At 45.3% G+C, this 27,997-nt stretch overlaps 2 protein-coding genes and 1 pseudogene across 3 annotated transcripts in view; 1 reads left to right on the top strand and 2 right to left on the bottom strand.

Annotated features, from left to right (window-relative positions):
• ACOT9 (acyl-CoA thioesterase 9) overlaps window positions 1–6,044 on the bottom strand; it is a 74,265-nt gene extending 68,221 nt beyond the window's left edge. Inside the window, exon 1 of the mRNA XM_017953828.3 lies at window positions 5,696–6,044. The gene's annotated coding sequence lies outside the window, so the exon portion shown is untranslated. The remainder of the gene's footprint in view (window positions 1–5,695) is intronic.
• Window positions 6,045–6,210: 166 nt separating this feature from the next.
• On the top strand, window positions 6,211–9,374 carry SAT1 (spermidine/spermine N1-acetyltransferase 1). Its single transcript, XM_009197340.1, has 6 exons — window positions 6,211–6,554; window positions 6,795–6,846; window positions 6,937–7,020; window positions 8,487–8,588; window positions 8,681–8,721; window positions 8,847–9,374. Exons 1-6 carry the CDS (start codon window positions 6,489–6,491, stop codon window positions 9,015–9,017), a joined length of 516 nt encoding a protein of 171 aa, XP_009195604.1. The 5' UTR covers window positions 6,211–6,488; the 3' UTR covers window positions 9,018–9,374.
• A 16,979-nt stretch (window positions 9,375–26,353) lies between these two features.
• LOC101004797 lies at window positions 26,354–27,740 on the bottom strand (annotated as a pseudogene). The gene has a single exon (XR_002519593.2). The product of XR_002519593.2 is annotated as a 40S ribosomal protein S2 pseudogene (transcript).
• Window positions 27,741–27,997: the final 257 nt, after the last annotated feature.

Genomic DNA, 27,997 nt, shown 5'->3' with positions numbered 1-27,997 from the left:
ATTAGCACATTGGCGTTACTGATTATTTTGTTGTTTTAGTCCCCTCCCCTCTTTACTGATTATTTTCTCTCTCTTTTTTTTTTTTTTTTTTTTGAGACTGAGTCTCACTTGCTCCATCACCCAGGCTGGAATGCAGTGGGGTGATCTCAGCTCACTGCAACCTCCGCCTCCTGGCTTCAAGAGATTCTTGTGCCTTAGCCTCCCAAGTAGGTGAGATTACAGGCATGCGCCACCACGCCTGGCTAATTTTTGGTGGAGACGAGTTTTCACCATGTTGGCCAGGCTGGTCTCAAACCCCTGACCTTAAGTGATCTGCCCAACTCAGCCTCCCAAAGTGCTGGGATTACAGGCATGAGCCACTGCACCTGGCCTGATTATTTTCAAAGAATTGAAGATAGAGTGCATCAGAAAAATTTCTATATTCATAACCTTTACTTTCTGTTGCTCAGACTATATATCTTTACTTTCTGTTGCTCAGACTATATGAGCCTCTTGGCTAAATAAAAGCCATTTTTGGAACTGGTTTGCAGATGATTCTGAAAAGAGGCTGAGAGGAGAGGGATTAGGGAGGAAAAAAACTCCTTGTGGGATAGGGTCAGAATTCAAAGAGAAAATGGAGAATTAAAGACAAATTCGACTGAATTCTAATAAGATCAGGTGTAGAATCATAAACCTGAGGACAATCTAGGTATACAAACCCAAGACGTGAAGCAGGCATGGTGGCCCACACCTGTAATCCCAGCACTTTGGGAGGCCAAGGTGGGAGGAACACTTGAGCCCAGGAATTTGAGACCAGCTTGGGCAACATAGTGAGACCCCATCTCTTCAAAAAGTAAAACATTAGCTGGGTATGGTGGCAGATACTTTTTTTTTTTGAGACAAAGTCTCGCTGTGTCGCCAGGCTGGAGTGCAGTGGTGTAGTCTCAGCTCACTGTAACCTCCATCTCCCAGGTTCAAGCTATTCTCCTGCCTCAGCCTCCCGGGACAATAGGCGTGCACTACCATACCTGGCTAATTTTTGTATTTTTAGTAGAGATGGGGTTTCACCATGTTGGCCAGGCTGGTCTCAATCTCTTGACCTCGTGATATGCCCGCCTTGTCCTCCTAAAGTGCTGGGATTACAGGTGTGAGCCACCGTGCCCAGCCAGGTGGCACATACTTATAGTCTCAGCTACATAGGAGGCTGAGTTGAGAGGATTGTTTGAGTCCAGGAGTTTGAGGCTGCAGTGAGCTATGATCGCACCTCTGCACTCCAGCCTTGGAGACAGAGTGACACCCTGACTCAAAAAAAAAGAAAAAAGAAAAAAAAGAAACGAATAAACCCAAGATGTGTAGGAGTGGCATTTCAGAAGCTAAGTTCTCGGAGTAGTGTGATCTTCCTACCTCAGCCTCCCAAGTAGCTGGGACTACAGGTATGGACCACAATGTCCAGCTAACTTTTGTATTTTTTGTAGAGGTGGGGTTTTGCCATGTTGGCCAGGCTGGTCTCAAACTCCAGGGCTCAAGCAATCCACCCGACTCGACCTCCCAAAGTGCTGGGATTACAGGCATGAGCCAAAGCGCCCACCCAAGAGCTGATACTTTAGGAGGCCTAAGGATGGTTGACTGCACTTTTCAGATACCCTAAGTGTTTATAAGGAGTTAAAGGCTTGATCTCTGAGGTGAGTGATAGGCAGTAGTCTTCCTTTTAGACACAGTCTCAGGAGGGGAGAGAGGAAGGGCTGCCCGGAGGAGGTAATTCACACAGAATGGGTCACGAATCGTGTATCTGCCCCTCAGTTCTAATTGTACCTGTCCTTTTTCTCCAGAAGGCTGGATCCTTTCCGACCAGAACCAGTACCTTGGCGCGGGGCTTGTACAATGAATTGTGAGTCCCCAGAGGGCAGGTACTATGCCATATTTATTTTGACACTCCCCAAGCACGATGCTTGGTAGGAAATAGACCTTAAGTTTTGGCTAGGCCAGGCGCCGTGGCTCATTCCTGTAATCCCAGCACTTTGGGAGGCCAAGGTGGGCAGATCACCTGAGGTCAGGAGTTCAAGACCAGCCTGGCCAACATGGTGAAACCCCATCTCTACTAATATACAAAAACTAGCCAGGCATGATGGCAGGCGCCTGTAATCCTAGCTACTCATGAGGCTGAGGCAGGAGAATTGCTTGAGCCTGGGAGGCAGAGGTTGCAGTGAGCTGAGATTGCACCACTGCACTCCAGCCTGGGCGACAGAGCTAGACTCCGTCTCCAAAAAAAAACCCAAAAAAACAAAAAAACAAAAACCCAAAACAATAAATAACACAATTTAAAAACGGATGAAGGAGGCTGGGCACAGTGGCTCATGACTATAATCCCAGCATTTTGGGAGGCCGAGGCAGGTGGATCACTTGAGGCCAGAAGTTTGAGACCAGCCTGGCCAACATAGCTAAACCCCCTTCTTTATTAAAAATACAAAAAATTAGCCAGGCATTGTGGCACGCACCTATAATTCCAGCTACTTTGGGAGGCTGAGGTAGGAGAATTGCTTGTACCTGGGAGGCAGAGGCTGCAGTGAGCTGAAACCACACCATTGCACTCCAGCCTGGGCAACAAGAGCAAAACTCCGTCTCAATAAATAAATAAATAAATATATATATATATATATGGCTGGACGTGGTGGCTCACACCTGTAATCCCAGCACTTCGGGAGGCCAAGGCAGGTGGATCACCTGAGGTCAGGAGTTTGGGACCAGCCTGGCCAACGTGGTGAAACCCCGTCTCTACCAAAAATACAAAATTAGCTGAGCATGGTGGCAGGTGGGAGGCTGAGGCAGAAGAATCACTTGAACCTAGGAGGTGGAGGTTACGGTGAGCCGAGATTGTGCCATTGCACTCCAGCCTGGGCAATAGAGTGAGACTCTGTTTCAAAAAATAATAATAATAATAAATATATAAATGTAATGCTGGTTGCATCTATCCATTCATGACAATGGAAAAGTATAATGTGATTCACTGCCACGAAAAACATTCAAATTTCTTAGGGTTCTAGGCTTCTTCATGTCCACAAACACAGTCACAGTGGGCTTTTTTAGCTGTCTGTTTTCTTTTGGTTTTTTTGAGAGAGGGTCTCGCTCTGTCACCTAGGCTGGAGTGCAGTGGCATGATCATGGCTCACTGCAGCGTCTACCTCCTGGGCTCAAGCGATCCTCCCACCTCAGCCTCCCAAGCTGGGAGGCTAATAGCTCTAACAGCCGGGATACAGGCACACGCCACCACACCCAGCTAATTTTTGTATTTTTGGTACAGACGGGGTTTCCCTATGTTGCCATGGTGGTCTCAAACTCCTGGGCTCAAGCGATCCATCCACCTCAGCCTCCCAAAGTGCTGGGTTTACAGGCATGAGCCACCCCTCCCGGCCACCATCTGTTTTTCAGAATAGGTTCTTCTTGTCATAAGGATAAAGCAAAGCAAAAGATCAAGAAATCCAGTGGTTTCTCGACGCCAGACTGGGAGGCCGAGGTAGGTGGATCACCTGGAAGTCAGGGTTTGAGACTAGCTCGACCAATGAAGGGGCAACCCCTGTCTCTACTAAAAAATGCAAAAAATTAGGCCAGGCGTGGTGGCAGGCTAGAAGTCCCAGCTACTCAGGAGGCTGAGACAGGAGAATGGCTTGACCCGGAGGCGGAGGTTGCAGTGAGTGGAGATCACGCCACTGCACTCCAGCCTGGGTGACAGAGTGAGACTTCATCAAAAAAAAGAAAGAGAGAGAGAGAGAGAGAGAGAGAGAGAAGAAACTTAAACCAGAAAAACAAAATAAACAGAAAAAATTATAATGTATTTTAATGAAACAATCACTAATTTTCTTTTTTTGAGACGGAGTTCTGCCTCTGTTGCCCAGGCTGGAGTGCAATGGCGTGATCTTGGCTCACTGCAACCTCCACCTCCCGGGTTCAAACGATTCTCCTGCCTCAGCCTCCTGAGTAGCTGGGATTACAGGCACACACCACCATGCCCAATTTTTAAAAATTATTTTTAGTAGAGACAGGGTTTTACCATGTTGGCCAGGTTGGTCTCGAACTCCTGACCTCCTGATCTCGTGATCCGCCTACCTTGGCCTCCCAAAGTGCTGGGATTACAGGCGTGACCCACCACGCCTGGCCAAAACAATCCTATTCTATTAAATTAAGCAACCCAAACAGAAGATGGCTTTGGTTTTGCTTTAGTTACGCAGCTATCACTAGTGCTTAGTCATAGCGGTCTAATTTACTGTTACCGGTAACAGTACTGTTACCGGTATACATTACTGAAATGTATAACAAGCTCTCCTAAGTCCTGACATTTTAGACAGAAGCAGAGGAGGAAAAAGCCGTCTGGTCATCCATAAGGTCTAGCCAACACTGTCAGGAAAGACTAGTAGCTGTAACTTAGGCAGTTGAGAATCAAAGCGATTTTTAAAGATCTTTGAGAAAGACATTTGAGTTTCATAAACTCCCAGGGTGACTCACTAACCATGGAATCCCCCTAGGGCAGGAAGGGTAACAGAGAATCTACTTCTGTTTTCTTTTCTACATACAGGATATTGCTAGCAAAGGCAGAGAATCACTTGTTGAATGTTACGGGTGGTTTTTTGGTGATAGTCTGATCCCTCCTTCTACAGACTGCAGACACTGCAGGCCCCTCTTATGCTTTTCATCACTGTGAAAATCATCCTCTGACTCATTTCTGAACCCAGGCAGGGCTGTTGAAGTAAGGCCTTCAGCAGGGTCTGTCTGGGAAAGTGAGTTGTAAAAGAAAAGTCATTTCATTCCACAAAGGCTTGAATACTTGGGCCAGGAGGTACAATACAGGAGTAGCTATACTCGAATCCAAATGTTCCCAAACACTCTGGTTTCAGAACATTTAAAACTTGTCAAGGAATCCAGCCAGTTGCGGTGGCTCACACCTGTAATCCCAGCACTTTGGGAGGCCGAGGTGGGAGGAGCACTTGAGCCCAGGAGTTCGAGACCAACCTGAGCAAGATGGTGAGGACCCTGTCTCTACCAAAAAAAAAAAAAAAAAAAAAAAATACTTATCAAGGAATCCAAAGACCTTACCTTCGAAAATTGTAAAAAACATAGGAATACACAAGCACATATTTTTTTCCTCACCAGAGTAATGACATCATCACATATTCTGTAAATGTATAATTATTTCAAAAAAATGTTAAAGGAAATGAAGCATAGAGGATGGAGCAAGTAGGGATTACAACAACTTTCAACAGCAACCGAAGTCAGAAGACAGATAACATCAATGTGCTGAAAGAGGAAAACTTCTGAACCTCAAAATCTATAAACAGTGAAATAAACCCTTCAAGAATTGTAAGATGGGCTGGTCCAAAGGTAGTGAGTTATCTCAGTTGATTGTTCACAGTCAGTAACAGACCAAAATCCTTATTTTACTCTCACTACTGCACTTGACTAGTCTGAAAAAAGGAATTATAAGATGAATTAAAGACACATTCAGATAAGCAAAACTGAGAAAGTTTAGTAAAAGCAAATCTTTACTAAAGCAAATTATAAAGAATGTACCTCGGGCAGAAGGAAAGGTGTCAAGATCAAGTGTCGAGGAAGATCAGAGATTTAAGAAGATATAAGAAGGTTAGAAAAGTGAGAAAAAAAATGCTGTCAACTCTAGAAACTACAAGTATAAAGAAAAAAAGATAATTGGGAAATCTAAATAACCTACCTTAGGAAATTCTAAAAACCGCAAGAATATACGAGCTCACATTCCTTTGGTCATAAGAGCAGTGTCATCATTAGACATCAGGTCGCCTCTGGAAAATTCCATCGTGAGTTTAAAAGGCAAATGACGTCTATTATTCTAAAACTAGTTCTGCCACCGAAACTCTACAAAGAATCTTGGGATCTGCAGGGTCTCCCGGATCACACTTTGAGAACTGCCGCTTTAATCTTCCTCCCATCTCCTAAGTCCAGGGTTCCTGAGTTTGCTTCCCTGACTGGCCAAGGAGAAAAGAGAAAGGTCACTTGTCGGGGGGCCGCAGAAGGAATTCCCCTCTTTCATTTGCAAAGGTTACTGGGGACACACCGGCTCCCAGTAGGGTTTCTGCCAAGGCTCCACGAAGTGCCACTAGAGGGCGCCGCTAGCGAATCCCACAGCGCGCCCCGCATCCCCAACTTTTGTCCCCCGGGTTCACACGGGCGCCCGGAAGACAGGGTGGTGCCTGGGAGAGGAAACGATGCGCCCCGGGGCCGCGGCCTCATTGGATGAGAGGTCCCCACCTCACGGCCCGAGGCGGGGCTTCTTTGCGCTTAAAAGCCGAGCCGGGCCAATGTTCAAGTGCGCAGCTCTTAGTCGCAAGTCGACTAAGGTTTATCAGTCACTCGCCGAGGTTCCCTGGGTCATGGTGCCAGCCTGACTGAGAAGAGGACGCTCCCGGGAGACGAATGAGGAACCACCTCCTCCTACTATTCAAGTACAGGGGCCTGGTCCGCAAAGGGAAGAAAAGCAAAAGACGAAAATGGCTAAATTCGTGATCCGCCCAGCCACTGCCGCCGACTGCAGTGACATACTGCGGCTGATCAAGGTAGCGGAGAGCCCGAGCTCCTCCCGTGGCGTAGGGTGGAGATGGTTCCGTTTCCCGGGGTGGGGTGATTCGCGTCTCGAGGTCTGGACCGGTGTGAGAGCCCAGCCGGTTCCCCTTTCTGCGCCCATCCCAGGCCCAGCCGCTACCCCGCCCCGCCTGCCCCATTCCCTTCCATTGAGCTGGCCGGCCGGAGCCTCATTTTGTTTTCTGCTTTTCTCTCTCCTATGTGCATCCCCCCAGGAGCTGGCTAAATATGAATACATGGAAGAACAAGTAATCTTAACTGAAAAAGGTAATTCAACAGTGGCGGGGCGGGGGACAAGCGTTCGGTGCCTGTCACCTTCGCCGAGGCCATTACCGTCCCTGTTCCCCCTTCTTGCAGATCTGCTAGAAGATGGTTTTGGAGAGCACCCCTTTTACCACTGCCTGGTTGCAGAAGTGCCCAAAGAGCACTGGACTCCGGAAGGTAACCCCTCTCCCTTTACAGAAGCCAGAGAGACCGAGTGTTATGTAAGAAGTAGTGTCGGCTGTGTAGAACCACTGACTACACAGGCCGAAGTTACTGAGAACTTGGACAGAAAAAATAGCCAGCAAGTGTTCAAACTACTGAGGAAAAAAAAAAATTAGATACGCTGCACTTGAGAATACTAGGGCAGGTTAAAAGAGCTGTTTAAGTAAGTATCAGAGTGCTGTGGAGACTCTGAAGAGTTTAAGCTGCTTAAGTAAGTACAAGTGCTGTGGCGACCCCGAAGAGTTAGGTATAATGTCATTTGTTGTAATTCAGTTTCATAAAATGGTTCTTGTTTGACCCTAAAGTAACAGTTTTTGTAATTGTGTTAAATCACATTTTTTTCTTTAATTTGTCCCAATCTTCAGGTTACAGTCTCTAGCTTCGCCATGTACATGGCCCTTCCGTGTACATGGATGGGCGGGGAGGTAACTAAAAGATCCTTTACACAATAAAGTAGATGATCATGATAAATGAGGTAAGGTCCTATTATCACACACTTCAAACACGGTAGATCAGAAACCCACTATGATACTCGCTTCCTGTCTGTTTGCTAAGGAATATAAAATGGCTAGAAAGTTTAATTTGAAACCTTTGCCTCCATTTGGAATAGTAGACACCTGTTAAGAGGGTGTCAGATGCCCCTTTTTTTTTTTTTTTTTTTTTTTTTTTTTTTTTTTTTTGGCTGATCCCTGTTGATTGGTCAGAAGACAGCTCAGCTAAAAGGGGAAGTTGTTTGGGTGATTGCTTTTTTTCTGACGTCTGTTCCTCAGGCTAGAAGAAATGAGCAGAAAACACGGGATGAGTACTTTTTAAAGTAATGTGCATGTTATGTAATACCTGTTTCTGGGCAGTGCTGCCTCTTCTGACTCAACAAATGGGGAGAGCAAATTGAAAATGCGTAAATTGGAAGGCAAGTTCTGAAATTAAACGTTGTACTTTGGCCTGATGTTCTGACCTTTAAGGAAGCAAGAGTTTGTAAACTTCCAAATATTTACTATTCTGAACTGCCGTGTAAACCTGACTTGTTCCCAAGTCAACATACCAGTATACCAGTAGGATGTGAATAATGTGTGTGTTGAGTTTAAAACCATAGCAATTTTGCTCTGGCAAGTAATGAAAGTGTTCTCGCTTCCTGAGTGTGAGCTTCCAGCAGACTGCAGAGTGGCCAGTCCACAGTTGTAGCCTGACTTCAGTGAGTTCTGATGTGTGCTTTTTGCAAATACATGTTTTCAGAACAGTGAGATCATCCAGCAGTGGCCTGGACTGCACTCACATAAAAATCATGAGACAGTCGTGGCTGTTTGTTTCTGTAATACATGCATGTATGTTTTTTTAAACCTATGATAGGCCTCTGATTCTGCAGCTGCAACTTTTATGAAATGTTTTCCTTCTCCACATCTCATGTGATACTCTTATTACAGGACACAGCATTGTTGGTTTTGCCATGTACTATTTTACCTATGACCCGTGGATTGGCAAGTTACTGTATCTTGAGGACTTCTTCGTGATGAGTGATTATAGAGGTACGATTGAGTTCGGAGCAGAGGGTCTGAAGAGAGTTCAGGGTTATATAAATCCTTACAATGACTTTTTAAATTGTACTTTTTCTTCTTAGGCTTTGGCATAGGATCAGAAATTCTGAAGAATCTAAGCCGGGTATGTCTTAGTTTTTGGTTTCCAAATTTGTAAGTTTACTGGATTATTTTAATGATGGAATAAAAATTGGGTCTTGAAAGCAGGTTGAAACGTCACTGAGTTTGTGTTTTACTCTCTCATAATAGGTTGCGATGAAGTGTCGCTGCAGCAGCATGCACTTCTTGGTAGCAGAATGGAATGAACCATCCATCAACTTCTACAAAAGAAGAGGTGCTTCTGATCTGTCCAGTGAAGAGGGTTGGAGACTGTTCAAGATCGACAAGCAGTACTTGCTAAAAATGGCAACAGAGGAGTGAGGAGTGCTGGTGTAGATGACAACCTCCATTCTATTTTAGAATAAATTCCCAACTTATCTTGCTTTCTATGCTGTTTGTAGTGAAATAATAGAATGAGCACCCATTCCAAAGCTTTATTACCAGTGGCGTTGTTGCATGTTTGAAATGAGGTCTGTTTTAAAGTGGCAATCTCAGATGCAGTTTGGAGAGTCAGATATTTCTCCTTGAATATCTTTCGATAAACAACAAGGTGGTGTGATCTTAATATATTTGAAAAAAAACTTCATTCTCGTGAGTCATTTAAATGTGTACAATGTACACACTGGTACTTAGAGTTTCTGTTTTGATTCTTTTTTAATAAACTACTCTTTGATTTAATTGTTTGGTGTAAGCATTTTTACTAATTCTTTATTTCTTACACATTTTTCTTACTGTTAAAGACAAAAATGACCCACAAACGCCATTGGATAAATAGAATTGCTCAAAATAGTTTTTAACCCAATGTAAAGTTTTTATGGTCATGTGTTACTCCAGTATTAACAGAGTCTGGATAGAAGCCAGTTGACTATCAAGGTTTTATACCTAGCAACATGTAAAACATGACTTTTTTTTTTTTTTTTTTTTTTTGAGACGGTCTCACTGTTGCTCAGGCTGGAGTGCAGTAGAGTGATCTCAGCTCACTGCAACCTCTGCCTCCTGGGTTCAAGCAATTCTCATGCCTTAGCCTCCTGAATAGCTGCGACTATAGGCGTGTGCCATCGTACCCAGCTAATTTTTGTATTTTTAGTAGAGACAGGGCTTCGCCATGTTGGCCACTCTGGTCTTGAACTCCCAACCTCAAGTGATCCACCCGCCTCAGCCTCCCAAAGTGCTGGGATTACAAGGGTCAGCCACAGTACCTGGCAAAACATGGCTTTTTACATTGATGACACTATACACTGCATCTGACGGAATTTTCAAGAGCTGAAAACCAAGTTAGAAACTGAGGCCCACAATGAATAAACCCATCATTACACAAGTAAAATGTGGAGATGAGATTATGAAACATTGAAAATCAAGAAAAAATATCTTGTCCCTAAAAAACCTCATGCTACGTTAAGACTTTTTTTTTTTTTTTAAATAGAGCCAAGGTCTCACTCAATGAATAAACTCATCATTACACAAGTAAAATGTGGAGGTGGGATGAAACATTGAAAATCAAGAAAAAACATCTTGTCCCCCAAAACCTCATGCAACACAAGCCTTTTTTTTTTTTTTTTTTAATAGAGCCAAGGTCTCTCACTCTTTCGCCCAGGCTGCAGTGCAGTGGTGTGATCACAGCTCACTGCAGCCTTATCTTCCTGGGTTCAAGCTATTTCCCCACCTCAGCCTCCCAAAAGTAGTTGGGACTACAGGTGTATGCCACTATGCCCGGTTAATTTTTTTGATTTTTAATAGAGACAGGGTCTCGCTAAGTTGCCGAGTCTGGTCTCAAATCCTCCTACCTCGGTCTCCCAAAGTGTTGGGATTACAGGTATGAGCCGTAGCACCTGACCAAGATAATTTTGAAGGTAAAGTGGATCACTGAAATTAGTGTCTTACGTGTACTGAAAAAGTACACATTTTTACAAGAAACTTGCAAACAAAAGCTCCAGTTGGACACAAGTATAAATCAGATAAATTAACATCTTATTTGGAGGGTGAATTTGTAGTCCTGTGTTAATACAATGGATTTTTTAGAGCAGAGAAACAATAGCCCTTAAAACTGCCAGGGGATAAAGAAGTAAACAAATGCTTTCTTAAGGACTGAAATGAAAAAGAAAAGACCTTTTCCCGTTAGATATGTGAACTCCTTTCACTATTCATTGCATTGGCCCAAATTCCTAAACTGACTAATTTCCACAATAATGAAAATGGTAGTTGATAAGAACCACTGTAGACTAATGTCCAAGATAAATGTTTTCCAAAAGAAGTCAGATACCTGAAAACAATGCTCTGTATCTCTCGGAGTTCTCCAGGAAATCCATACTGAGCTCCTCAGGCGAAGGGAAGGTTGTCCTGCAATCCTTCGTATCAGTGTCTGTTACAGCTTCCTAGATTAGAAGGTAGCCATTTATAAAGATGTAGCCCTGTATTATATTTAATACAGGAGGGCTTTGGGATTTATTGGTGACTCAGAGAGCGTGCCATGAAAACGGGCTTACAGAGTCAATTATCAACCAGGGGCCTATTAGGCAGGCGAGTAACTACATAAGAGAAACTCTGGCAAAAATAAAAGGGTAACCAAACACAAAGAGCCTTGTGGAGAAGTAAGATATTTTGCAAATTGTGTTTTGGAAAGTGAGCCTCTTAGAGGAAAACAACTACATGCTGACTGTGGTTAAATATATGAATGAATTAAATTAACCACCAAGTTACAATATAAGTCTTTGTTTTCTCTTCTTTCTTAGAACTTAGCCTTAAAGGCCCAGTGTTGTGAAAACGAAGGCTTTTATGAAGTTTTTGTATCCACTTTAGAGAAGTCCCTTAAGTGTAAAATTTATTTATTTTAATTTTAATTTTATTTTATTTTTTCTTTTTTTTTCTTTTTTTTTTTTTTTTGAGACGGAGTCTTGCTCTGTCGCCCAGGCTGGAGTGCAGTGGCCGGATCTCAGCTCACTGCAAGCTCTGCCTCCTAGGTTCAAGCCATTCTCCTGCCTCAGCCTCCCGAGTAGCTGGGACTACAGGCGCCCACCACCTCGCCCAGCTAGTTTTTTGTATTTTTTAGTAGAGATGGGGTTTCACCGTGTTAGCCAGGATGGTCTTGATCTCCTGACCTCATGATCCGCCCGTCTCGGCCTCCCAAAGTGCTGGGATTACAGGCTTGAGCCACCGCGCCCGGCCTTATTTTATTTTTTCTTGAGACAGTTTCTCACTCCATTGCCCAGGCTGGAGTGCAATGGTACGATCACAACTTACTGCAGCCTTGACCTTCTGGGCTCAAGCAATCCTCCTGCCTCAGCATCCCAAGTAGCTAGACCACAGGAACGCACTGCCACGCCCAGCTTTTCCTCTTTTAAAAAAAATTTTTTTGTAGAGATGAGGTCTCGCTACATTGCCCAGGCTGGTCTCCAACTCCTGGCCTCAAGTGATCCTCCCACCTTGGCCTCCCAAAGAGCTGGGATTACAGGCGTAAGCCTGCACCCAGCCAACTTTAAAATTTAGGAGCTGAAACACCGACCGAGAGCAGTGGCATATGCCTGTAATCCCAGCACTTTGGGAGGCCGAGGCAGGCAGATCATGAGGTCAGGAGTTCGAGACCAGCATGGCCAACATAGTGAAACCTCATCTCTACTAAAAATACAAAAAATTAGCCAGGCGTGGTGGCAGGCCCATGTAATCCCAGCTACTCAGGAGGCTGAGGCAGGAGAATCACTTGAACCCGGGAGGCGGAGGTTGCAGTTAGCAGAGATTGCACCATTGCACTCCAGCCCAGGCAACAGTGTGAGACTCTGTCTCAAAAAAAAGAAGCTGAAACACCACAGCATTAGCCCACTACTAGCTGAACTCAATTACAAAGACACCTTTTTAAATACTGAACTATAAAGCAAATCTATAAAGTTTGAAGTCACCAGGCAAGTAAGAAAACATGTTACAGGGAAATTATCTGAAAAGAAACAACAAACAATGATAAACATGGAAAACCAGAGTCCAAGATCATCAACTGCTTACATTCCACAGAGTAGTCTTTCTAGGGAAAGAAAGTAGAGTCTTTTTTTTTTACAGAAATGCTGAAGAAACAATTCAGAAGAAATCTAATGATTTATTAATGCCTTTGACCCACTCTACCCCTTCCTGTGAGTCTCCTTTCCACTGGGGACCCAGGAGGACCTAGAATAATGGATGCTGCTTATCACGGTTCATTGAAGCAAGTGGCTGCTCACCAGCAGCTGATGGAACTGCCACGCCCTGGGAAACCAGCCACTTCTCCTGCTAGGAGTGAAGCAACTTCCTCCCTGACTGTCACAGCCAAGGCCTTCCTCTGAGTCTGCAGGTGACCATGTCTGCTCCTAGAATTCTGTTTCCTTGACTGGTGCCATCTTTGTTTTGTTTGTTTTGAGACAGAGTTTCGCTTTTCTTGCTCAGGCTGGAGTGCAGTGGCGCGAACTCGGCTCACATGAACCTGGGAGGCGGAGGTTGCAGTGAGCCGCGATCACGCCACTGCATTCCAGCCTGGGCGACAGGGCAAGATTACATCTCAAAAAAAAAAAAAAAGAAAAAGAAAAAAACTAGTGATAAGAGCTAAGAGCTAACATGTATTAAGCACTAATCAGGAACCAGGCTTTCAGTTTAGCACTTTGTATACATTATTATCTCATCTAATTCTCACAACCACTGTATGAGATTGGCACAATTATGAGTTTCTTTTTACAATGAGAAGCTAAACCTAAGAGAAGTTAAGTTGCCCACAGTCACACAACTAGACCTGGGAATCAAGCTCCAAACCAATTTCTCAAACCCCTGGGGCTTCCTGCCATAGTCTCACATGACCTCACAGTCTCTATAAGAATGATTGAATACGGTGTTTCTGTGTGATTCTACTCCAAAGAATAATCAGTATAAGCATTTTCTGGATAATCAAAAGCAGTGGTTCTCAGTATGGGCTACACATTAGAATGGCCTAGAAAGCACTGTAAAAATACTAATGCCCCACCCTGAGAGAGATTTCTAATTTACTTCTATTTTTATGCACATACCAAAGTGATGCCAGGGGCCTGGTGCAGTGGCTCACGCCTGTCATCCCTGCACTTTGGGAGGCCGAGACGGATGGATCACTTGAGGTTGGGAGTTCGAGACCAGCCTGGCCAACATGGTGAAATCCTGCCTGTACTAAAAATACAAGAATTAGCCAGGCATGGTGGTATGCACCTGCAAACCCAGTGACTTGGGAGGCTGAGACACGAGAATCGCTTGAACCTGGGAAGTGGAATTTACAGTGACCCGAGATCACACCACTGCACTCTAGCCTGGGCAACAGAGCAAGATTCTGTCTCAAAAAAAAAAAGGGATGCCGGGGTGATGCCAGGGTTGAGACCCACTGATCTGGAAAAGCAGTTTGCAGTTTATAACTGAATCTTAGTCACAATTGTTAGTACAACCATTTCAGTTTGTGTTTATGCTGTTCACCTTGGCTCTTGCCAAGCGAAACCAAGTGAAGTCATATCACAGTGCCTAAAGAAGAACCTTTTCAAAAGCTTTTAGAAAACAAGGCAGAATTGTCATCTCACTCCATACAGTGCTGAAATCAAAGAATATCCGCCCAAGCAGTCAGTACGATGTTCCTTTGCAAGCAGCAACTCATTACAGAAAAACATCTTCCATCACATTAAGTCAGCATTGTTCATTTGAATGTTATTAGTTTGGTAATTTTGTTTGTATTTGATTTATAAATGGACACTGGTTTTACAGTTATAGAGGAGCAGTAAACAGAAAATATTCACATCTAGTGTATAATTATAGTAATATAATAATAATAATTTCAAGCACCACTGAGGGTCTGTGAGAATATTTTTTTTTTCTTTTTTTTTGAAACAGAGTCTCGCTCTATCACCCAGGCTGGAATGTAGTGGTGCAATCTCAGCTCACTGCAACCTCCACCTCCCCGGTTCAAGCAATTCCCCTGCCTCAGACTCCCGAGTAGCTGGGATTACAGACGCACGCCACCACACCTGGCTAATTTTTTTTGTATTTTTTAGTAGAGATGGGGTTTCACCATTTTGGCTAGACTAGTCTTGAACAGGCAACCTCAGCCTCCCAAAGTGCTGGGATTACAGGCGTGAGCCACCGCGCCAGGACCTATATATTTTTCTTTTAAAAGGAGTCTGTGTTGCTCAAGTTTGAAAAATCCTGCTGTAACCAGTATACAATACTGCCTGCTTTTGTTTGGTTAAAAAAAATAGTGCCAAAGTCATCAGAGATAAGACTTGATCAGATTCAGGTTTGAGTTTTGGGCAAGAATATTTCATAGGTGATGTTTTTCCCCTCAAGAAGCAAATAATGCCTGGTCATCTCTGTGCTGCTAGCAGCTGTTAATACCAATACTTAGGTCTGCTGATTCATTAGGAGTTGCAAAATGGTGAAATTCTATCATTCCTTCTTTATTTATGACCTAGAATACTTCTATAAAGAGAACTTCCACCCGGGCGCCGTGGCTCACACCTGTCATCATAGCACTTTGGGAGGCCGAGGTGGGAGGGTCATTTGAGCCCAGGAGTTCAAGACCACCCTGAGCAACATAGTGAGACCCCGTCTCTATAAAAAGTTGTTGTTATTATTATTAAAATAAGAGAACTTTCCCCCATCTTATATTTTGTTACCCTGAGGTACACAGTTCACCCAGAAGAGGCAGAATAAATGCTTAATTACTCCCTTTTATTTACTAGTTTTCAAAAGAATGAATTTAGTGCCCCCCAGCATCTTCCAATGAGGCTTTTTTTCCTTCCAAGTAGCATTATTATTTTTCTAAATAATATACAGACGGGGTTTCACCAAGTTGCCTACGCTGGTCTTGGACTCCTGAACTCAAGCAATCCTCTCGCCTCAGCCTCCCAAAGTGCTGGGATTCCAGGCATAAGCCACTGTGCCCGGCCTGAAGTATCATTATTAACTCAAGGACTCTTAGCATTTCCTGTATCTTAATTACTTGCCATTATTTTTCTTATTGAAGCTCAGATTTCCCTAATTGTCCAGTGAAAGCTTCTTCAAGTTGGCTCCAGAGTTGAGTCCTTTGGACGCGACCCCAGAAGCCTTTGTTAACTTCTTCCCTTTTAAGTTGTCCCAGGCTCATCTAGTACATTTCCTCCCCCAGACCTGACATCAATGGCTAGGTAATTCTGAGCTTCAGCGGTTCCCAGGGGAAACAACATTTATTGGGAGCAGGTGGTGTTCACAGTTCTCTGTTTTGATAATAACACGGGCACAGCAGGGAGATCCTTTTAAAGTGGGGCTTGAGAGTGGCGGCATTCACTCCAGGCTTCCCTGAGGAAGTGTTCCACCAGCTGTGGGCCAACACTATCTTCTTCCACTTCAGTGTTTATACTGCTTTCTTCTATCCAGTAAATCAATAACAACAACGACAATAAAAATGGTTTCAAAACAGCTAAATCCACAACAACAAATCTCTCTGTTTGCAGAGACGTGGTCCAGAGGGAGTTTGGGTCTGATGAACTCTTGACTTGGAGTCAAAGGAAATTGAATTAGATTCTGGCTTTTCTTTATTTATGAGAGTAAAAACAAACCATTTATTTTTAATTTTTATGTATTTTTTAAAAAATATTTTGAGACTCCATCTGGCTCTGTCGCCCAGGCTGGAGTACAGTGGTGCAGTCTTGGCTCACTGCAAGCTCCGCCTCCCGGGTTCACGCCATTCTCCTGCCTCAGCCTCCCGAGTAGCTGGGACTACAGGTGCCCACCATCATCATCATGCCTGGCTAATTTTTTGTATTTTTAGTAGAGACGAGGTTTCACTGTGTTAGCCAGGATGGTCTCGATCTCCTGACCTCGTGATCCGCCTGCCTTGGCCTCCCAAAGTGCTGGCTTTTTTTTTTTTTTTTTTTTGAGACGGAGTCTCACTCTCACCCAGGATGGAGTGCAATGGCGCGATCTCAGCTCACTGTAACCTCCGCCTCCCGGGTTCAGGCGATTCTCCTGTCTCAGCCTCCTGAGTAGCTGAGAGTAGACATGTGCCACCATGCCTGACTACTTCTTTTGTATTTTTAGTAAAGACAGGGTTTCACCATGTTGGCCAGGCTGGTCTCAAACTCCTGACCTCAGGTGATCCACCCACCTTGGCCTCCCAAAGTGCTGGGATTACAGGCATGAGCCACTGTGCCTGGCAGATATACATTATTCATATATTCTATGTGATATATTTGTAGTAACCCTACATTGAGCATCTGCTATGTGCCAGACATTGTGATTTTATTTCATGAACGACCATAACAATATTGTAGGGTATTCCAGTGGTATGCTAGTAAGTCAGCTGGAGGTGGGGTATCCTTGATTTATAGACTTGGCTGATTTCCATGGTGTAAATACTTCCACCAACGGTGTACCAATGGTTTTAGCAACTGGCTGACAAAATTCCTGAATATTTAACAATAGGTTCTCCCAAGCCAGTAGGAGCAGGTTGCAGCACACCACTGGATCAGGCCCATCTTATTTTATTGTATTTTATTTTATTGAGACAGGGTCTCGTTCTGTCACCCAGACTGCAATGCAGTGATGTGGCTGCAGCTCACTGCAGCCTCAACCTCCCAGGCTCAATTGATCTTCTCACCTTAGTCTCCTGAGTAGCTGAAACCACAGGTGCATGCCACCAAACTCTTGGCTAATTTTTGTATTTTTTTGGCAAGATGGGGTCTTGCCATGTTGCCCAAGCTGGTCTTAAACTCCTGAGCTAAAGTGATCCGCTGCCCTTGGCCTCCCAAAGTGCTGGGATTACAGGTGTGAGCCACCACACCTGGCCCAGGCCCATTTTAAAGAAGAGGAAATGGAGGCTCAGAGAGGTTAAGCAACTTGGATTCATTACAGGGGGTGCAGGTCTGGGCTGTCAACCAGGTTTGTACCTTCACAACTGTGTGCTTTTTCTACCACACTCCTGCCACTTTTCTTTCTTTCTTTCTTTTTTTTTTTGAGATGGAGTCTCACCCTGTCACCCAGGTTGGAGTGCAGTGGTGCGATCTTGGCTCACTGCAACCTCCGCCCCCTGGGTTCAAGCAATTCTCCTGCCTCAGCCTCTTGAGTAACTGGGATTACAGGCTCCTGCCACCATGCCCGGCTAATTTTTCTATTTTTAGTAGAGACGGGGCTTCACCATGTTGGCCAGGCTGGTCTTGAACTCGTGACCTCATGATCCACCCGCCTCGGCCTCCCAAAGTGCTGAGATTACAGGCATGAGCCACCACATCTGGCCTCCTGCCACTTTTCTAAACTGTTGAGCAACACCAGCAGTCCCCAAACTTTTTGGCACCAGGGACCAATTTCATGGAAGACAATTTTTCCACAGACGGGGGGGATGGTTTTGAGATGAAACTGTTCCACCTCAGATCACCAGGCCTTAGATTCTGATAAGGAGTGTGCAACCTAGATCCCTCCAATGTGCAGTTCACAATAGGCTTCACTCTCCTGTGAGAATCTAATGCCACCACTGATCTGACAGGAGGCTGAGCTCAGGCACTAATGCTCACTGGTCCACTGCTCACCTCCTGCTGTGTGGCCTGACTCCTAACAGGCCACACACAGGTGCTGGTCTATGGCCTGGGGACTGGGGACCACTGAACTACACTATTTGACCTCTGACTTATTTATTTATGCTTTTGGCATAAGATTGTGCACAAAAATGTTTACTTCTCTTGACTGTAAACATCCTGGGGACAGGGGCTCTGCCTCATAATTTCTGTATCCTCAGGGACTCATTCCATGCATGGCACATAGTAAGCACTTCATGAACATTCATTAAATGAATGGAATCAACCAGTCTCCTTTCTAGGGGGAAACTGAGATAGAAATAAATTCTAATGTCATTCTTTACTTATAACAGACACCCATTTTGAGAATCACAGTTTAATTGAAAAAAAGAAAGCTAATAATTATAGGACACTTTCTACATCCCACATATTATACCTGGATTATGTCATATAATCCTTAAAGCAAAGCCATCGTTTTGTGTATGAGGAAGGTAGGGTGTGGAAAGCAAATTTATTTATTTATTTATTTATTTGAGACGGAGTTGCGCTCTTGTTGCCCCGGCTGGAGTGCATTGGCGTGGTCTCGGCTTACCCCAACCTCCGCCTCCCAGGTTCAAGCAATTCTCCTGCCTCAGCCTCCCGAGTAACTGGGATTATAGGCTCCTGCCACCACACCCGGCTAATTTTTTGTATTTTTAGTAGAGACGGGGTTTCTCCATGTTGGTCAGGTTGGTCTCAAACTCCCGACCTCAGGTGATCTGCCCGCCTCGGCCTCCCAAAGTGCTGGGATCATGGGTGTGAGCCACCATGCCTGGTGCCAATCAATTTATTTTATGTTATACAACCAGGAGGCAATAGGATTGAGATCTGAACTGGGTAGCTGGGTTCCACGTATACCTCACGAACTGCAACTCATGGTATAGACTCACTAACCATTCATGGTAGTGTTTCCTCATTAAACACTGCTGGCGCGTTAGGGCTAAGACTGTTTCTTTGAAACCTGGAAAAGGTCTTGCCTGTGCTTACATTCGGCATCGAGGAACAGGGAGAATGCGGGCTTCCTATCCACTGTTCCCTGTCTCAACATGTCTCTGCCAGCTCTGCAAGAAAATTCGACACTTCCACAAAAGACCAGTGAAGGAAACCAAAATGTTTCACCCCAAAACATACTTCTTTGACGTATTTCAAGATGGCTATTCAGAAGGGCTGGAAATACAAGAATAGCTGCAAAGCTGCCTTTTGTGGAGCTTTGTATGTGTAGAGAAAATCCGCATTGATGCAGTCCTGCTTTCTCGGAGGCCCTCCCTTGTCCGGATCTAGGAAAGATTAACTGAGAGTCTGGCCTGAAAAAGAGCTGCCACTTATGAGGTTTGATCTATATAACAAGACCCCCTTTGCTAGCCAGGCCTCCTCTTCTCCCCCTAAACAGGTTAGAAGAGGCCTTCTCTTCCAACCTGTTTTGCCAGGATCCAAGCCCCATTCTTTTATTTTTATTTATTTATTTATTTATTTTTGAGACCGAGTCTAGCTCTGTCACCAGGCTGGAGTGCAGTGGCGTGATCTCGGCTCGCTGCAGCCTCCACCTCCCAGGTTCAAGCGATTCTCCTGCCTCAGTCTCCCGAGTAGCTGGGATTACAGGCGCCTGCCACCACACCCAGCTGTCAAGCCCCATTCTTTCTGTAACCTCAGGATGGTATATAAACTTCTGTACCCCCTGGGAGGTGGGTTGCAGTAATCACTCTGTGATTTCCCTCCGCGAACATTAATAAGCTTGTATGCCATTTCTCTTACTAATCAGCCTTTTGTCAGTTGATTTTCCAGTGAACCGTCAGAAGGCGAAGGGAAAGATTTCCCTTGGCCCCTATAGCAGCTTTGAGGCAAGGCAAGCGGCTCAGCAATCATCCAGCTTTGTTTACTCTTCCTTGAATTACTTATGAGTTTGCTTTTTTTTTTTTTTTTTTTTTTGAGATAGAGTTTCGCTCTTGTTGCCCAGGCTGGAGTGCAATGGCGCAATCTCAGCTCATGGCAACCTCTGCCTCCCGAGTTCAAGCCATTCTCCTGCCTCAGCCTCTAGAGTAGCTGGGATTACAGGCATGCGCCACCACATCCGGCTAATTTTGTATTTTTAGTAGAGACGGGGTTTCTCCATGTTGGTCAGGCTGGTCTCGAACTCTGGACCTCAGATGATCCGCCCACTTCGGCCTCCCAAAGTGCTGGGATTACAGGCGTGAGCCACTGTGCCTGGCCATTTGTTTTGTTTTTGAGACGGGGTCTCACTCTGTCGCCCAGGTTGGAGTACAGTGGTGCAATCTCAGCTCACTGCAACCTCTGCCTCCTGGTTTCAAGCGATTCTCCTGCCTCAGCCTCCCCAAGTAGCTGGGATTACAGGCGCCTGCCCCAACACCCAGCTAATTTTTGTGTTTTTAGTAGAGAAGGGGTTTTACCATGTTGCCCAGGCTGGTCTCGAACTCCTGGCCTCAAGTGACCCACCTGCCTTGGCCTCCCAAAGTGCTGGGATTACAGGCATGAGCCACCATGCCCGGCCAAATTATGTATGAGTTCTGTTGCTAGAAACAAAAATTTGCTCTTCTGAATTTTCCACACAGGCCTCCAAGGAGTTAAAAGACAAAAATCATTTTCCAGTTTCTTTGGCTTCAAGCCTGATTCCCAGACGGGATCCAACACTAATCGCCATCCAAATGCCTGTCAGCAAGATAGTCATGATGTACTCTGGCATATAGTACTGAGGCAGTCTTGGGCAATGTTGTTATAGAATTATGTTATAATTATACTCGGCCTTGTTTCCTGTACATCTCACAGATGCTTATCCACCAACAGAGTGTTAGCTGACAATCATTCTGAACAAGCCCAGACAAAAGGAATAATAGCGGTAACCTGAGGAACTTCTGAAGAAATACAGAGCTAAGATCTGAGAATGTTCGGCCAGTTCAATAGCCTCTTATGGGCGAGTCCAATGTCAGGCGGCATTTCTGCCTTCTCCTGTTCTTTCTTTGACCTCTTCGCGCTCTCTTGTCCTGTCCAGAACAATGTCACTTAAACTCCTCTGTATTTTTTTTCTTTTTTTGAGACAGGGTCTTGTTCTGTCGCCCAGGCTTGAGTGCAGTGGTACAATCACAGGTTACTACAGCCTTGAGCTCCCAGGCTCAAGTGATCCTCCCACCTCAGCCTCTGGAGTAGCTGGGATTACAGGCACATGCTACCACACCTGACTAATTTTTGTAAAGACAAAGTCTCACCATGTTGGCCAGGCTGGTCTTGAACTCCTGGCCTCAAGTGATCCATCTGCCTTGGCCTCCCAAGGTGCTGGGATTACAGGCATGAGCCACTGTGCCTGGCCAAAAACATGTAACACTGGGGGAAATTCTTACAATCCTCCATTCCCCCCGACCCCCACTCCAATACCACCACACTTTCCAAAAGGGCTCAAAGGCTTAAGGAGCTGAATGTGGGGGTGCTGTTAGAACTGTGAAGGAGGGGCCTGTCTATCCACTGTCCTCTTGCTTCTCCCCTGAGATGGGAGAAAAAGGCTTGTGTTATGGTCAGGGGCACCATGGTCTCAGCTAGACCAGATGGAATTCTGGGGAAATGTTCCCACCAAAATCCAGGGAAGTGGAGAGGAGAAAGCTCCTGAGGGAAGAATCTAGGTGGTGCTGTGTGTGTGGTTTACATTACAATCTGTATTTTAAGAGGTTTCCAAGCCGATTTTAATTAACCTCCAGCTGAAACTTGCTAAACAAGTTTTGCAGCCCAGGTTATTGTGTTAGTATTTTTTTGGGTATATTGTCCTAGTTTTGAATTTCATGATGTTTATTATTCTTTCTAACTACAACTCAGTGGGGAAAAGCCCAGTGTACCTTTTAAGACCTAAGTGTTTCCTGGTAATGACTTGTAGGAAAGAATGACATTTCCATAACATCTGGACCAAGAGAAGAAGTGAGAATTTAAAGTTGACATTTGCAAGTGATAAAAGCCAAAACCAAAAGTATTATTTTAAAGAATAATGCCTTTCTTCTAATGAAATACATACAAGTCTTGATTCAGATGATAACTTTTTTAGATTTACCTTTTAAAATAAACCCTTAGGTTTCTTATGCTCCAACCCCTAGGGGCCAGATTCAGAACAGCTTGTTTCTTTCAAGTCTACTCAATCAAGGCCTGCCTTCGAGAGACTTTTTTTTTTTTTTTTGAGATGGCATTTCGCTCTTGTTGCCCAGGCTGGAGTGCAATGGCACAGTCTCGGCTCACTGCAACCTCCGCCTGCCAGGTTCAAGTGATTTTCCTGCCTCAGCCTCCCAAGTAGCTGGGATTACAGGCATGTGCCACCACTCCTGGCTGATTTCTATTTTTAGTAGAGACGGGGGTTTCTCCATGTTGGTCAGGCTGGTCTCGAACTCCCGACCTGAAGTGATCCACCCACCTCGGCCTCCCAAAGTGCTGGGATTACAGGCGTGAGCCACTGTGCCTGGTCTCTAAAGACTATTTTTAATGGGCACCATATGATCTCTCTGGAACTGAGAAGTGTGGACTTTGGGGAAATTAGAAAAGATGTAGTAGGATGCTGCCCCAAGGGCCTTCAGAATAATCACTTGACATCATGTCTGATAAATTACTCTCTAGGTCATTTACATAAGCCTTTGCCCCAAGCATATAGGACACATCTAGTTTAGGGCCATCAAACTGGGAAATATTTGTTGCTTGAGGTATACAAGAGCATCCCAGGGTATTGAGTTTTAAGGAACTTGGGTTCCAAACCTCAACTTCTCTTTCAGGAAATGATCTGCCTGAAAATGCTCCTGAGGTTAAGAGGTCACACTTGGGCTGGGCGCGGTGGCTTATACCTGTAATCCCAGCACTTGGGGAGGCCAAGGCGGGAGGATCCCTTGAGCCCAGGAGTTTGAGACCAACCTGGGCAATATAGTGAGAGCTTGTCTCTAAAAAAGAAAAAAGTTTAAAATAATAATAACAAGAGGTCACACTTGGCTCCTCTTGCCTCTTTCCTCTTTCATAAATGCCCTTCCTGGCCAGATGGGGTGGTTCACAGCGGCACTCTTTTTATTTATTTATTTTTGAGACAGAGTCCCGCTCTGTTGCCCAGCCTGGAGTGCAGTGGCGCAATCTCGATTCACTACAACCTCCGCCTCTCAGGTTCAAGTGATTCTCCTACCTCAGCCTCCTGAGTAGCTGGGAGTACAGGCGCCCACCACCATGCCCGGCTAATTTTTGTATTTTTGGTACAGATGGGGGTTTCACCATGTTGGCCAGGCTGGTCTTGAACTCCTGACCTCAGGTGATCCACCTGCCTTGGCCTCCCAAAGTACTGGGATAATAGGGGTGAGCCACCGTTCCCGGCCTTGGCTGCACTCAACACTTTGGGAGGTGGAGGTGGGTGGATTGCTTGAGCCCAGAAGTTTGAGACCAGCCTGGGCACACAGTGAAACCCCTGTCTCTAAAATAAATAAATAAATGTCCTTCTCCCACCTTACTAAAGAAAGGTGTACCCCTAACCCACCCTGAATCTTAGCAGAGGGTGCTACCCCCAAGGTGTAAAAACCTCTGGGCATCAAACCAAAGAATAATTCAGGAATGTATAGCTCTCAAGGGAAGAGTTCCCAGAGAGTTGAGACCGCTTCTCAGATTGCTTAGGTAGGAGCATGTACTGGGGTTTTATTTCAAGTTCCACAAAGAAAGAAGCTCCTGAGCAAGTCAATTCGAAGACTTCTTTCTTGGTAGAGATAAAAGTGATACAATGAACTATTGGTTATAGAGTCTCAGCAGCCAGGCAGCTGGGTGGAAACCATAACTTTGCAGAAAAAGACTACTCAAGCATTATATCAGGATTGCTGATTACGTTCTGGAAGAGACTGTAAATTACCTCAGCCCTAAAAGTTCTCTTCCAGATTGAGTTTGGGACAATTTTCTTTCTCAAGACCTGAAAAAAGAGAGCTTTGGTTAAAAAAAAAAAAAAAAGAAGAAGGAAAGAGAAAAGAAAAGAAAGAAAATGGCAACTGTGTAGTCCAGGTGACAAACTGCTTTTGAGACAGGGTCTCACTTGTTACTCAGGCTGGAGTGCAGTGGCGAGACTGCATGGCTCACTACTACTAACCTTCCTGGCTCGGCAGGATCCTCCCACTCTTAGTCTCCCAAGTAGCTGGGACTACAGGTGCACGCCACCATGCCTGGCTACTTTTATTCTAATTTTTGTGTTTGTTTTGTTTTGTTTTTGTAGAGACGGGGTTTCGTCATGTTGCCCATGGCTGGTCTTGAACTCCTGGCCTCAAGCTATCTGCCCACCTAGCCTCCCAAAGTGCTAGGATTACAGGTATGACCCACCACGCCTGGTCTGCACAATCGTCTACAAGTTCGTCTGATTTGGCTGATTGGTTTGATAGTAAGGACTGGCTTTGTCATTAGGTTATAGAACAGGCACTTTCCATTAACAGAACAAGCTAAATGAGCTATGCTAAGATTCTGAAGCAATAAAAATAGATTTAAATTACCAGGGCGTGGTGGTGGGCACCTGTAATCCCAGCTACTCGGGAAGCTGAGGCAGGAGAATCACTTGAACCTGGGAGGCAGAAGTTGCAGTGAGTCAGGATCATGCCACTGCACACTAGCCTGGGTGACAGAGCAAGACTCTGTCTCAAAAAAAGAAAAAAAGAGATGTAAGCCATGTGTATAATGTGTAGTACACCAGAAATCACATTCTTTGCACCTTTTTTTTTTTTTTTTGAGACGGAGTTTCATTCTGTCACCCAGGCTGGAGTGCAGCAGTGTGATCTCGGCTCACTCCAACCTCCGCTTCCCAGGTTCAAGCAATTCTCCTGCCTCAGCCTCCCGAGTAGCTGGGATTACAGGCCCGCACCACCACGCCCGGCTTTTTTTTTTTTTTTTTTTTTGTAGTTTTAGTAGAGACGGGGGTTTCACCTTGTTAGCCAGGCTGTCTTGAACTGCTGACCTCAAGTGATCCGCCCTCCTCGGCTTCTCCAAGTGTTGGGATTACAGGTGTGAGCCACTGCACCTGGCCCTTTGCAAATTTTAAAACTATGATTTTACAAATATAAGACATCTGTTTGAAACAGATGAAGGAACATTTTACAATGAAAAATTTAAAAGACAAAATAAAATAGGTGAGGGGATATATAGCTATTCAAAATTCTTTTAGGGCATATGTGAGCAAAAATGTTTGAATAAAACTGAAATACTACAATCACTGCATTGACAACAGGACTACCATTTCTATTGGTCCCGGGTGGGCATCACTCAGCATCTGCTTGAACACATTCAATGATGGTGAAATTACTACCTACATGGTAGCTCAAAGCACTGTTTGAAAGTTCTATTTGTCAAAATCTTCAACTAGCATGGTTGAAAGCTGCCTCTGTTGTTTGCATTCACCCATTTGTGGCCTTAATTCTGCCCTGCTGAAGCAGGAGCCATCTCATCCACTGAGCAGGCTTTTGATGATTTGAAGATAAAGTCAGATATCCAGTCCTTCAATTATTCTTTATTAAATGTAATTTCTTGGCAGGGCACTATTCTTTGAAGACCTCTGATTGCCTACATCTAATTAACTCCTACCTATTCTTCCTCAACGCTCAACTTTTTTTTTTTTTTTTTTTTTGAGACGGAGTCTTGCTCTGTCGCCAAGGTTAGAGTGCAGTGGTGCGACCTCAGCTCACTGCAGCCTCTGCCTCCTGGGTTCAAGCGATTTTTCTGCCTCAGCCTCCCAAGTAGCTGGTACCACAGGTTTGCGCCTCACCCAGCTAATTTTTTTTTTTTTTTTTTGAGACGGAGTCTTGCACTGTTGCCCGGGCTGGAGTGCAGTGGTGGGATCTCGGCTCACTACAACCTCCACCTCTCGGGTTCAAGCGATTCTCCCGCCTCAACCTCCCAAATAGCTGGGATTATAGGCACCTGCCACCACACCCAGCTAATTTTTTGTATTTTTAGTAGAGACTGGGGTTTCACCATGTTGGCCAGGCTGGTCTCGAACTCCTGACCTTGTGATTTGCCCGCCTCAGCCTCCCAAAGTGCTGGATTACAGGCATGAGCCCCCTGCCTGGCCTTTTTAAAATTTTATTTATTTATTTATTGTTATTTTTTAGTAGAGACAGGGGTTTCACCATGTTGGCCAAGCTGGTCTCGAACTCTAGACCTCAGGTCATCCTCCAGCCTCTGCCTCCCAAAGTGCTGGGATTACAGGTGTGAACCACTGTGCCCAACCCCTCAGCTCTCAACTTAATGTCACTTCCTACAATGTGTCCATTCTACCCAAGGAAATGGGGGAAGGCAGCGGGTAAAAGAAATCACAGCCTTTCCTCATACTGCTTGGCCTTTTTTTTTTGTTTTTTCTTCAGGCTTAATTCACTTTATTTTTCTTGTGTAAAAACCCTATGATGTAGCCACGGCTGGAGCCTGGGTCCGCTGCACGGAGACTCTAGTGTGGGTCTTGACGAGGTGGTCAGTGAATTCCTGATAGGGAGACTTGGTAAATAGTCTCCTTCCGGAAGCTGGGGGCCAGGTAGCTGTAGGTCTTAGAGATGGCATCAAAGGTGGCCTTGGCAAAGTTGCCCAGGGTGGCAGTGCAGCCCCGGGCTGAGGTGTAGCAGTCATCGATACCAGCCATCATGAGCAGCTTCTTGGGCACAGGCACTGAGACGCCGCCAGTGCCCCTGGGTGCAGGGATGAGGCACACCAGCACAGAGCTGCAGCGGCCTGTACCTTGCAAGGGACGGTGTGGGGCTTGCCGATCTTGTTCCCCCAGTAGCCTCTGCGCAGGAGGACAGTGGAGAGCTTGGCCAGGATCATGGCCCCACGGATGGCGGTGGCCACCTCCTTGGAGCACTTAACACCCACACCGACGTGGCCATTGTAGTCCCCCATGGCAACAAACGCCTTGAACCTGGTGCACTGGCCAGCACGGGTCTGCTTCTGCACCGGCATAATCTTCAAAACCTCCTCCTTGAGAGAGGCCCCCAGGAAAAAGTCAATGAGCTCAGATTCCTTAATGGGCAGGGAGAAGAGATAGATTTTCTCCAGGGACTTGATCTTCATGTCCTTGACCAGGCGGCCCAGCTTGGTGACAAGAGTCCACTCCTTATCCTCGGCCTTGCCTCCCCTAGCTCCGTGGCCTCGGCCCCGGTCCAGTCCACCGCCGCGACCCCGGCCCCGGATGCCACTGCCGAAACCTCCACGGAAGCCACCGCGGTTCTCCATCCCAGGGCCACCAGGGCCTCCGGGCCCCCCTGCTGCACCGGCGTCATCCGCCATTTGGTGTTTTTTCAGAGAAGAAGCCCTTTTTTGGTTTTTAATTCTGAAGAAAGCCATCGCCAAGCACTTCCACCTACATTTCATTGGCCGAAATGTGTCACCTGACGACCCTTAGCTGTAAGGGAGTCTGGGAATTCTAGTATTTTGCTTTCTCGTTTCTCTAATAGAAAAAGTCATGTGTGTAAAGTGAGCAAAGTGATAAAGCATATATTTTAAAAAGTAATTTGGGGCTGGGTGCAGCGGCTCATCCCTGTAATCCCAGCACTTTGGGAGGTCAAGGTGAGAGGATTGCTAGAGGCCAAGAATTTGAGATCAGCCTGGGCAACATAGTAAGACTCTGTCTCTACAAAAAATTAAGAAAATAGCTGGGCATGGTGGCACATGCCTGTAGTCCTAGCTACTTGGGAGGCTGAGGCAGTAAGATTCCTTGCACCCAGGAGTTTGAGGCTACTATTGTTGTACCACTGCACTCCAACCTGGGTGACAGAGCAAGACCCTGTCTTT

The sequence above is a fragment of the Papio anubis genome, chromosome X (assembly GCF_008728515.1).
Source record: "Papio anubis isolate 15944 chromosome X, Panubis1.0, whole genome shotgun sequence".
Lineage (NCBI taxonomy): Eukaryota > Metazoa > Chordata > Mammalia > Primates > Cercopithecidae > Papio > Papio anubis.
This window is presented reverse-complemented; position numbering and strand designations above follow the sequence as displayed.

What these genes read in the sequence shown, in the direction of transcription:
- SAT1 (XM_009197340.1), top strand. Translation starts at nt 6,489, where the DNA reads ATGGCTAAATTCGTGATCCGCCCAGCCACTGCCGCCGACTGCAGTGAC. An exon ending in ACATACTGCGGCTGATCAAG is followed by an intron (nt 6,555 to 6,794) that starts GTAGCGGAGAGC and finishes GCATCCCCCCAG; the next exon opens with GAGCTGGCTAAATATGAATA. An exon ending in AGTAATCTTAACTGAAAAAG is followed by an intron (nt 6,847 to 6,936) that starts GTAATTCAACAG and finishes CCCTTCTTGCAG; the next exon opens with ATCTGCTAGAAGATGGTTTT.